The 12,619-nt window shown below is 47.2% G+C and overlaps 1 protein-coding gene across 1 annotated transcript in view; it reads right to left on the bottom strand.

Annotated features, from left to right (window-relative positions):
• LOC133578269 (GDNF family receptor alpha-1-like) overlaps window positions 1-12,619 on the bottom strand; it is a 165,440-nt gene that overhangs the window by 17,691 nt on the left and 135,130 nt on the right. Inside the window, exons 6-7 of the mRNA XM_061932598.2 lie at window positions 12,367-12,476; window positions 8,966-9,100 (exon numbers count right to left, since the gene is read on the bottom strand). Of these exons, the coding sequence (XP_061788582.1) occupies window positions 8,966-9,100; window positions 12,367-12,476 (245 nt within the window). The remainder of the gene's footprint in view (window positions 1-8,965; window positions 9,101-12,366; window positions 12,477-12,619) is intronic.

Raw genomic sequence — 12,619 nt, 5'->3', positions numbered from 1 at the left:
TTGTATATGATTATAGAGTACTAAGTTATAATGTACACTGTATCATCATACAGTAATAAACCAAATGACTGTATGTATATAATCATACAGCACTGAGTTATATTATTGTATATTATTATAGAGTACTAAGCCATAGTCAGGTCGGGCTTATACCGCCACGGGTAAGATGTACCCCCGTGCTACCTGCCGCATTCCGGCAGATGGGGCTCGTAAATCTGGTAAGGCAGCCCATCTAGGAGAAGGAAATCTCCAATCTCAAAACTACCGCTGCCTTGCGGTCAACCCACTTGAGGGTAAGGCTAAGGGAGTAAAACCCCGACAGAAAATCAGGAGCCGGAGTCCTGAAGGCGGTTTGATGTTGTAGCGTCATTCCGGCAACTCCTGCGGCGTCGCTGGTATCGACATTCGTCACTCCCTTGGATCCACCGGCCATACGGAGAGGGGGGGCTTGCTGCCTGGACAACAGCTTGCCCTCCATAGTTCCATGCCCAGGCCATGTAGATCCACTGGAGAGGTCACTCCAGCAGATACCGGTTCTAAGCCCATCCGATTGGCGAAGGAAACAGGTGCCAGGGGCCATCTCCGTCCGTGGGAGGGACCATCCCAGTGAGACCACCCCAGATTTTTGGATCTACCCCATGGTCTCCCGAGACGGAAGGATGCCGACTAACTAACCAAGCCATAGTATAACATAATCATAATTTAGAAGAAGAAGTTACTGAGATGGGAATCAGCACCTCCAAGTCCGAGTCCATGGTTCTCTCCCGGAAAAGGGTGGAGTGCCATCTCCGGGTTGGGGAGGAGATCTTGCCCCAAGTGGAGGAGTTCAAGTACCTCGGAGTCTTGTTCACGAGTGGGGGAAGAGTGGATCGTGAGATCGACAGGCGGATCGGTGCGGCGTATTCAGTAATGCGGACGCTGTATCGATCCGTTGTGGTGAAGAAGGAGCTGAACCGGAAGGCAAAGCTCTCGATTTACCGGTCGATCTACGTTCCCATCATCACCTATGGTCATGAGCTTTGGGTCATGACCGAAAGGACAAGATCACGGGTACAAGCGGCCGAAATGAGTTTCCTCCGCCGAGTGGCGGGGCTCTCCCTTAGAGATAGGGTGAGAAGCTCTGTCATTCGGGAGGAACTCAAAGTAAAGCCGCTGCTCCTCCACATCGAGAGGAGCCAGATGAGGTGGTTCAGGCATCTGGTCAGGATGCCACCCGAACGCCTCCCTAGGAAGGTGTTTCGGGCACGTCCGACCGGTAGGAGGCCACGGGGAAGACCCAGGACACGCTGGGAAGACTATGTCTCCCGGCTGGCCTGGGAACGCCTCGGGATCCCCCGGGAGGAGCTGGACAAAGTGGCTGGGGAGAGGGAAGTCTGGGCTTCCCTGCTTAAGCTGCTGCCCCCGCGACACGACCTCGGATAAGCGGAAGAAGATGGATGGATGGATGAAGTTATATTACTGTATATCATTGTACAGTACTAAGCTGTAATGTATACTGTATCATCGTCAAATGATAAGTTATATTCCTGAATAAGATTACAGGAAGCAAGGAAAATGACCTCCAGTGCCAACATTTCATAAACGTGAGCAAATCAAACATCTGTGATATTCCGCCCTGAGCTGGAAAGATGTTCCACCAAGATGAGAAGTTGACTTCCTCGGGGACCAAGACGTCATAAACATAAATATGAATAACAATATCCTGGCTCCAAGCTCCAAGAGGTGGAAAACAAGAAAGTATTTGGCTCCTGTGACCGCTTGATGTCTTTTTGTCTTTTGTGTCTTTTTTTTGTTTTGTCGTCCTCTGACACACCTTCAATCAAACCGTTGGTACGATCAAAACAAGACAATCTTTCATTTTCCTTTTATGGACTTTCTTTTCCCTTGCCTTCCAGAGACAACCCTGCGGCCGCACGATGTCGCGATCCCGCCTGTCGGCTCCCGTTACTGCTGAGTCGGCTTAATGAGAGCAGACTCTGTACGTGAGTGTGTGCAAGTGCGTGTGTGTGTGTGTGTGTGTGTGTGTGTGCGTGTGCGTGTGTAGGTTGGCAGCGAGCAGCCGAGACAAAGAATGGAATAAATAAAGACAGAAGTAATGAAAAGTCCGAGCATGTTGGTCCTCCATGTCGTGCACAGGACAGAACAGCGGACATGTTGGGTACCCAGTTAACCTGACTCCACAACCTGTTGCCATGACAACCAGACTGCTCAGCCCTGGCCTGCAGAACAGCAACTAAACTGTAAAAATGTGTATTCCGGACTATAGGTCGCCCCGGACTAGGATTGTCCCGATACCAGTATTTTGGTGCCAAAATCCATCCATCCATCCATTTCCTACCGCTTATTCTCTTTGGGGTCGCGGGGGGCGCTGGAGTTAATCTCAGCTACAATCGGGCGGGAGGCGGGGTACACCCTGGACAAGTCGCCACCTCATCACAGTATGGTGCCAAAATGTATTTCGATAATTTTCTAAATAAAGGGGACCACAAAAATGTAATTATTGGCTTTATTTTAACAAAAACTCTTAGGGTACATTAAATATATGTTTATTATTGTAATTTAGTCCTTAAATAAAATAGTGAACATACTTTTAGAATAATTATGTATAAGTTATCGCAATACTCTTATGCTTAAAGGCCGTTGCTATAGTTATTATCAATTGTGCCGAAGTTGTACTTTTCTATCCGTGCAAAGGGACAACTCGCAATCTTGGATTGCGAGTCGTCTCGTGTCAGTGTTTGTGTCCAGACCCGGCCTGCTGACTGCCAAGGGCGAACATCGAATACCTTGACGCAGACAAAGCAGAGACAGGGCGATATCACGAGTGTCAGCATATTTCCATTTCTGAATAATCATATAGAGGGGTTAGTGCGTCTGCCTCACAATACGAAGGTCCTGAGTAGTCGTGAGTTCAATCCCGGCCTCTGGATCTTTCTGTGTGGAGTTTGCATGTTCTCCCTGTGACTGCGTGGGTTCCCTCCGGGTACTTCGGCTTCCTCCCACCTCTAAAGTCATTTACCTGGGGATAGGTTGATTGGCAACACTAAATATGCCCTAGTGTGTGAATGTTGTCTGTCTATCTGTGTTGGCCCTGCGATGAGGTGGCGACTTGTCCAGGGTGTACCCCGCCTTCCGCCCAATTGTAGCTGAGATAGGCTCCAGCGCCCCCCGCGACCCCGAAGAAAATAAGCGGTAGAAAATGGATGGATAGATGGATATATCGTGTCTAACTGGGGCTGCTGAAATTACCCCCCCGTTCCTTAAGAAGCAGCCTCAGTGATGTAACCAGGGACCTCCCGAATAAATAGGGGAGCACGCGGGCTGTGCCTCAGAGCGTAGGTTGGAACTGTAACTGAGTGTACAGCCCAATACGTCTCTCCGCATTGAGCGAAATTGAACTCTGTCTCTGCATGATTCCTTGCTTCTTGTCTGTTTAATAGATGTCATCAGTGTTTGAACCTGACACATACTAGACAACTTGTCTTTTAGGAGTAAGTAAACAAACAAAGACTCCTAATTAGTCTGCTGACGTATGCAGTAACATATTGTGTCATTTATACACCTATTATTGTGTCAACATTATGAGGGACAAACTGTAAAAATTGATTATTAATCCACTTGTTCATTTACTTTTAATATCTGCTTATTTTCTGTTTTAACATGGGTTTGAACTCACAACCTACCCATCTCAGGGCGGACACTCTAACCACTAAGCCACTGAGCAGGTTATTATTTGGGTCTTGCATTAAACAAGAGATATTAGTGATTCCTAGAGCCCCCCCCAAAAAAGTCTGCAGGCTTTAGAGCGTGTTCTATTGGGGCTCCAGTACTCTGGAATGTTCTACCGGTAACAGTCAGAGATGCTACAACAGTAGAAGCATTTAAGTCCCCATCTTAAAACTCATTTATACACCCTAGCTTTTAAACGGACCCCTTTTTAGACCAGTTGATCTGCCATCTCTCTTTTCTGCTCCCAGTGTTTCTTATTGTTCCCATTGGGTTTAGTTTTATCTTATCGAGCCGAGGATGTCGTTGTGGCTTGTGCAGCCCTTTGAGACAATTGTGATTAAGTGCTATATGAATACACTTTGATTGATTGATTGATTGATTGATTGATTGATTGATTGATTGATTGATTGAGCACAGTCTATACCAAGTCAAATTCCTTGTGTGTTAAACAATAAAGCGGATTCTGATTCTGATTTACTCCAAGAACTAACATTTAGTTTTGATCTATTAAAGGTTTGTGTGTATTAAAACATGTTGCACACAAAGAAGATCTACTAAGTTCGTGAGCAGAGGATTGTGTCTCTTTAAATGATCAAACTAGTTCATAAGTTATTTATTGTGTTAGTCTTCATGAGTATGGAACGAGGAGACGCAAAGATAATAATTTAGTGCTCACAATGTGATTTATAAAACCTGAAACTGTTGTGTGTTTATGTTTAGCATGTCTAGAAATATATTTTGATAAACAATGATAAATGAATATTTCAGCACATACACAATGTTGACATTTATAGTTATATGTTTTGATAAAAAATCATAAACAAATATTTCAGCACATACACAATGTTGACATCTATAGTTATATTTTGATAACAACACGCTACTCGTAAACGACGCGTGCAACAACAACAACAGCAACAACAACAACAAACATGGCAGAAGACAGGAAGCTAAATCATGGAATGCAACCTTACCCTTACAAAACGATGCATATTTATCCGGTAGAGTCTTGATACCGATGTCCTTGACCTAGCCCCACACAAAGAAGTTGTAGACCTCCTGTGAGGGTTGCTACTAACGTTTAGCCATGTTTGTGTTTGTAGTTTCTACTTGTGTTTAGAATCACTTCCCGCCTTGGTGATCTTTTTTTGTCAGTATTTCCTGTTTGTTTTTTGTATTTTAAAGCACCTTCCAATCTGTTCCATGTGCTGTCAGAACACAATTAGTTCTATTTAGTCCCACCTGGGTCCCTCCTTCAGGGCTAGATCATTTTACTTTGTAGACTGTTGTTGGTGTGCTGCACTGTTTGTTCCCGGTGACAATTAAATTAGTTTAACCTACATTCTGCCTGCTATTCTCCGCATCCTTGGGGTCACACTGCAAGTAACGCTCACCTAACCGTGACAGAAGTGATCCAGCCAATGAGTGACCCCGCGGAGATTTCTCTGGCCCAGCGGCTTGACAAGATTTTGGCACTGATGGCCACATTGAAGCGTTTTCAGCCACTCATCAAGCTTCCTCCCACCCAGCTCTGTCGTCTGTTGGCCTCTCTGGGGACTTCTGGAATCCATCCCTCGATTAGTGTGCTGTACTGTTTGTTCCCTGCGTCCTGTGACAATTAAATTAGTTTCAACTGCATTCCGCCCGCTATTCTCCGCATCCTTGGGGTCACACTGCAAGTAACGCTCACCTAACCGTGACAGAAGTGATCCAGCCAGTGAGTGACCCCGCGGAGATTTCTCTGGCCCAGCGGCTTGACAAGATTTTGGCACTGATGGCCACATTGAAGCGTTTTCAGCCACTCATCAAGCTCCCTCCATCCCAGCCCTGTCGTCTGTTGGCCTCTCTGGGGACTTCTGGAATCCGTCCCTCGATTAGTGTGCTGTACTGTTTCTTCCCTGCGTCCTGTGACAATTAAATTAGTTTAACCTGCATTCCGCCTGCTATTCTCCGCATCCTTGGGGTCATGCCGCAAGCAACGCTCACCTAACCGTGACAGAAGTGATCTAGCCAGTGAGTGACCCCGCGGAGATTTCTATGGCCCAGCGGCTTGACAAGATGTGGGCACTGATGGCCACATTGAAGCGTTTTCAGCCACTCATCAAGCTCCCTCCATCCCAGCCCTGTCGTCTGTTGGCCTCTCTGGGGACTTCTGGAATCCGTCCCTCGATTAGTGTGCTGTACTGTTTGTTCCCTGCGTCCTGTGACAATTAAATTAGTTTAAACTGCCTTCCGCCTTCTATTCTCCGCAACCTTGGGGTCACACTGCAAGCAACGCTCACCTAACCGTGACAGAAGTGATCCAGCCAGTGAGTGACCCCGCGGAGATTTCTCTGGCCCAGCGGCTTGACAAGATTTTGGCACTGATGGCCACATTGAAGCGTTTTCAGCCACTCATCAAGCTCCCTCCATCCCAGCCCTGTCGTCTGTTGGCCTCTCTGGGGACTTCTGGAATCCGTCCCTCGATTAGTGTGCTGTACTGTTTGTTCCCTGCGTCCTGTGACAATTAAATTAGTTTAACCTGCATTCCGCCTTCTATTCTCCGCATCCTTGGGGTCACACTGCAAGCAACGCTCACCTAACCGTGACAGAAATGATCCAGTCAGTGAGTGACACCGCGGAGATTTCTATGGCCCAGCGGCTTGACAAGATGTTGGCACTGATGGCCACATCGAAGCGTTTTCAGCCAATCAAGCTCCCTCCCATCCTGCTCTGTCGTCTGTTGGCCTCTCTGGGGACTTCTGGAATCCGTCCCTCGATTGGTGTGCTGTATTGTTTGTTCCCTGCGTCCTGTGACAATTACATTAGTTTAACCTTCATTCCGTCTGCTATTCTTTGCATCCTTGGGGTCACACTGCAAGCAACGCTCACCTAACCGTGACAGAAGTGAACCAGCCAGTGAGTGACCCCGCAGAGATTTCTATGGCCTATCGGCTTGACAAGATGTTGGTACACATGGCCTAATTGAAGCTTTTTCAGCCACTCATCAAGCTCCCTCACACCCAGCCCTGTCGTCTGTTGGCCTCTCTGGGGACTTCTGGAATCCGTCCCTCGCTTGGTGTGCTGTATTGTTTGTTCCCTGCGTCCTGTGACAATTAAATTAGTTTAACCTGCATTCCGCCTTCTATTCTCCGCATCCTTGGGGTCACACTGCAAGTAACGCTCACCTAACCGTGACAGAAGTGATCCAGCCAGTGAGTGACCCCGCGGAGATTTCTATGGCCCAGCGGCATGACAAGATGTTGGCCCTGATGGCCACATTGAAGCGTTTTCAGCCACTCATCAAGCTCCCTCCATCCCAGCCCTGTCGTCTGTTGGCCTCTCTGGGGACTTCTGGAATCCGTCCCTCGATTAGTGTGCTGTACTGTTTGTTTCCTGCGTCCTGTGACAATTAAATTAGTTTCAACTGCATTCCGCCTTCTATTCTCCGCATCCTTGGGGTCACACTGCAAGTAACGCTCACCTAACCGTGACAGAAGTGATCCAGCCAGTGCATGACCCCGCAGAGATTTCTATGGCCCAGCGGCTTGACAAGATTTTGGCACTGATGGCCACATTGAAGCGTTTTCAGCCACTCATCAAGCTCCCTCCATCCCAGCCCTGTCGTCTGTTGGCCTCTCTGGGGACTTCTGGAATCCATCCCTCGATTAGTGTGCTGTACTGTTTGTTCCCTGCGTCCTGTGACAATTAAATTAGTTTAACCTGCATTCCGCCTGCTATTCTCCGCATCCTTGGGGTCATGCCGCAAGCAACGCTCACCTAACCGTGACAGAAGTGATCTAGCCAGTGAGTGACCCCGCGGAGATTTCTATGGCCCAGCGGCTTGACAAGATGTTGGCACTGATGGCCACATTGAAGCCTTTTCAGCCACTCATCAAGCTCCCTCCATCCCAGCCCTGTCGTCTGTTGGCCTCTCTGGGGACTTCTGGAATCCGTCCCTCGATTAGTGTGCTGTACTGTTTGTTCCCTGCGTCCTGTGACAATTAAATTAGTTTTAACTGCATTCCGCCTGCTATTCTCCGCATCCTTGGGGTCACACTGCAAGTAACGCTCACCTAACCGTGACAGAAGTGATCCAGCCAGTGAGTGACCCCGCGGAGATTTCTATGGCCCAGCGGCTTGACAAGATGTTGGCACTGATGGCCACATTGAAGCCTTTTCAGCCACTCATCAAGCTCCCTCCATCCCAGCCCTGTCGTCTGTTGGCCTCTCTGGGGACTTCTGGAATCCGTCCCTCGCTTGGTGTGCTGTATTGTTTGTTACCTGCGTCCTGTGACAATTAAATTAGTTTAACCTGCATTCCGCCTGCTATTCTCCGCATCCTTGGGGTCACACTGCAAGCAACGCTCACCTAACCGTGACAGAAATGATCCAGCTAGTGAGTGACCCCGCAGAGATTTCTATGGCCCAGCGGCTTGACAAGATGTTGGCACTGATGGCCACATTGAAGTGTTTTCAGCCACTCATCAAGCTTCCTCCCACCCAGCTCTGTCGTCTGTTGGTCTCTCTGGGGACTTCTGGAATCCGTCCCTCGATTAGTGTGCTGTACTGTTTGTTCCCTGCGTCCTGTGACAATTAAATTAGTTTAACCTGCATTCCGCCTGCTATTCTCCGCATCCTTGGGGTCATGCCGCAAGCAACGCTCACCTAACCGTGACAGAAATGATCCAGCTAGTGAGTGACCCCGCAGAGATTTCTATGGCCCAGCGGCTTGACAAGATTTTGGCACTGATGGCCACATTGAAGCGTTTTCAGCCACTCATCAAGCTCCCTCCATCCCAGCCCTGTCGTCTGTTGGCCTCTCTGGGGACTTCTGGAATCCGTCCCTCGATTAGTGTGCTGTATTGTTTGTTCCCTGCGTCCTGTGGCAATTAAATTAGTTTAACCTGCATTCCGCCTGCTATGCCTGGGGTCATGCCGCAAGCAACGCTCACCTAACCGTCCTTCTTTTCCAAGTTTCCACCTGTTTTGTCGTGTATAATGAGCCCAATAGTTCCATATGTACTTGATATGACAAAACCCAGGAGCCAAACACAAGGAGCAATCCCGATCTTTCGTTTACTTAGAGGTCATTAACACAATGACCTCTGGCGCCACCTGCTGCTGTGGAGGAACACCGAGGCTCCAGCGGAGCAGAAGGTGCGTTCAATGCTTGCGTGACAGGAAAACATGACATCTGATGTAAAATATGAGAATGTTTGTGGGCGTGCATGAGAAGAAGTGGAGAAGATCTTACGGAGACACGTGTTGTCGGTGAAGAAGGTGGTGAGCTTGTCACAGTCCTCCTTGTTGTTGCCGCTCTTGCTGCAGTCGCAGTAAGGAGAAACGCTGATCTTGGCTGAACGCACAAAGTTTGGAGTCATCACCGTGCCTGTGAGGGACACACCTCATGTCAGTGTCTTTCTCATGAGGGGACACACCTTACATCAGTGTCTTTCTCATGAGGGGACACACCTCATGTCAGTGTCTTTCTCATGATGAACACACCTGAGGTCACTGTCTTTCTCATGATGGACACACCTCATGTCAGTGTCTTTCTCATGAGGGGACAAACTTCATGTCAGTGTCTTTCTCATGAGGGGACATATCTCATGTCAGTGTCTTTCTCATGAGGGGAAAAACCTCATGTCAGTGTCTTTCTCATGATGGACAAACCTCAAATCAGAGTCTCTTGCATGATGGACACACCTCATGTCAGTGTCTCTCTCATGATGGACAAACCTCATGTCAGTGTCTTTCTCAGGATGGACAAACCTCATGTCAGTGTCTCTCATGACGGACAAACCTCATGCCAGTGTCTCTCTCATGATGGACAAACTTCATGTCAGTGTCTCTCATGATGGACAAACCTCATGTCAGTGTCCCTCTCATGATGGACAAATCTAATGTCGGTGTCTCTCTCATGATGGACAAACCTCATGTCACTGTCTTTCTCATGATGGACAAACCTCATGTCAGTGTCTTTCTCATGATGGACAAACCTCTTGTCACTGTCTTTCTCATGATGGACAAACCTCATGTCAGTGTCTTTATCATGATGGGCAAACTTCATGTCAGTGTCTTTCTCATGATGGACAAACCTCTTGTCACTGTCTTTATCATGATGGACAAACCTCATGTCACTGTCTTTCTCATGATGGACAAACCTCATGTCAGTGTATTTCTCATGATGGACAAACCTCAAAGCAGAGTCTCCTGCATGATGGACACACCTCATGTCAGTGTCTTTCTCAGGATGGACAAACCTCATGTCAGTGTCTCTCTCATGATGGACAAATCTAATGTCGGTGTCTCTCTCATGATGGACAAACCTCATGTCACTGTCTTTCTCATGATGGACAAACCTCATGTCAGTGTCTTTCTCATGATGGACAAACCTCTTGTCACTGTCTTTCTCATGATGGACAAACCTCATGTCAGTGTCTTTATCATGATGGACAAACCTCTTGTCACTGTCTTTCTCATGATAGACAAACCTCATGTCAGTGTCTTTCTCATGATGGACAAACCTCATGTCAGTGTCTCTCTCATGATGGACAAAACTCATGACAGTGTCTTTCTTATGATGGACAAACCTCATGTCAGTGTCTTTCTCATGAGGAGAAAAACCTCATGTCAGTGTCTTTCTCATGATGGAAAAACATCATGTCAGTGTCTCTCTCATGATGGACAAACCTCATGTCACTGTCTTTCTCATGATGGACACACTTCATGTCAGTGTCTCTCTCATGATGAACAAACCTCATGTCAGTGTCTCTCTCATGATGGAAAAACCTCATGTCAGTGTCTCTCGTGTCGGACAAACCTCATGTCAGTGTCTCTCTCATGCTGAACAAACCTCATGTTGGTGTCTCTCTCATGATGGATAAACCTCATGTCAGTGTCTTTCTCATGATGGACACACCTCATGTCAGTGTCTTACTCATGTTGGACACACCTCATATCAGTGTCTCTCTCATGATGGACAAACCTCATGTCAGTGTCTCTCGTGTGATGGACAAACCTCATGTCAGTGTCTTTCTCATGATGGACAAACCTCATGTCAGTGTCTCTCTCATGATGGACACACCTTATGTCAGTGTCTTTCTCATGTTGGACACACCTCATGTCAGTGTCTTTCTCATGTTGGACACACCTCATGTCACTGTCTTTCTCATGTTGGACACACCTCATATCAGTGTCTCTCTCATGATGGACAAACCTCATGTCAGTGTCTCTCGTGTGATGGACCCACCTCATGTCAGTGTCTTTCTCATGATGGACAAACCTCATGTCAGTGTCTCTCTCATGACGGACAATCCTCATGTCAGTGTCTTTCTCATGTTGGACAAACTTCATGTCAGTGTCTCTCTCATAATGGACAAACCTCATGTCAGTGTCTCATGATGGACACACCTCATGTCAGTGTCTCTCTCATGACGGACAAACCTCATATCAGTGTCCTTCTCATGATGGACAAACCTCATGTCAGTGTCTTTCTCATGTTGGACAAACCTCATGTCAGTGTCTCTCTCATGATGGACAAACCTCATGTCAGTGTCTCATGATGGACACACCTCATGTCAGTGTCTCTCTCATGATGGACACACCTCATGTCAGTGTCTCTCTCATTATGGACAAACCTCATGTCAGTGTCTTTCTCATGTTGGACAAACCTCATGTCAGTGTCTTTCTCATGACGGACAAACCTCATGTCAGTGTCTTTCTCATGATGGACAAACCTCATGTCAGTGTCTTTCTCATGTTGGACAAACCTCATGTCAGTGTCTCTCTCATGATGGACAAACCTCATGTCAGTGTCTCATGATGGACACACCTCATGTCAGTGTCTCTCTCATGACGGACAAACCTCATGTCAGTGTCTTTCTCATGATAGACAAACCTCATGTCAGTGTCTTTCTCATGATGGACAAACCTCAAATCAGAGTCTCTTGCATGATGGACACACCTCATGTCAGTGTCTCTCTCATGATGGACAAACCTCTTGTCACTGTCTTTCTCATGATGGACAAACCTCATGTCAGTGTCTTTCTCATGATGGATAAACCTCATGTCACTGTCTTTCTCATGATGGACAAACCTCATGTCAGTGTCTCTCATAATGGACACACCTCATGTCATTGTCTCTCTAATGATGGACAAACCTCATGTCAGTGTCTCTCTCATGATGGACAAACCTTATGTCACTGTCACTCTCATGATGGACAAACCTCATGTCAGTGTCTCTCTCATGATGGACAAACCTCATGTCAGTGTCTCATGATGGACAAACCTCATGTCAGTGTCTTTCTCATGATGGACAAACCTCATGTCAGTGTCTCTCTCATGATGGACAAACCTCATGTCAGTGTCTCATGATGGACACACCTCATGTCAGTGTCTCTCTCATGATGAACAAACTTCATGTCAGTGTCTTTCTCATGTTGGACAAACCTCATGTCAGTGTCTCTCTCATGATGGACAAACCTCATGTCAGTGTCTTTCTCATGTTGGACAAACCTCATGTCAGTGTCTTTCTCATGACGGACAAACCTCATGTCAGTGTCTCTCTCATGATGGACAAACCTCATGTCAGTGTCTTTCTCATGTTGGACAAACCTCATGTCAGTGGTCAGGCCAGGTTGAACACACACTCACCAATCAGACCCGAGTAGGCCAACAGACAGTCTGCATAGTTCTCCCTCAGACAGCCCGAAAGTGATCGTGGTTCAGGCTGGCAGTTGGCGAAGAAGTCAGCCAGACGTGATCTGCAACAAAGTAGTAGACGAGTCCACATTTCAAATAGTTTTTTGGAATCTGTGGACGTCGTGTCCTCCAGACCAAAGAGGAAAAGAACCATCCGGACTGCTCTAGGGTGAAAGTGTAAAAGGCAGCATGTGTGATGGTATGG

Source organism: Nerophis lumbriciformis, linkage group LG02 (genome assembly GCF_033978685.3).
Source record: "Nerophis lumbriciformis linkage group LG02, RoL_Nlum_v2.1, whole genome shotgun sequence".
In the NCBI taxonomy this organism is placed as follows: domain Eukaryota; kingdom Metazoa; phylum Chordata; class Actinopteri; order Syngnathiformes; family Syngnathidae; genus Nerophis; species Nerophis lumbriciformis.
This window is presented reverse-complemented; position numbering and strand designations above follow the sequence as displayed.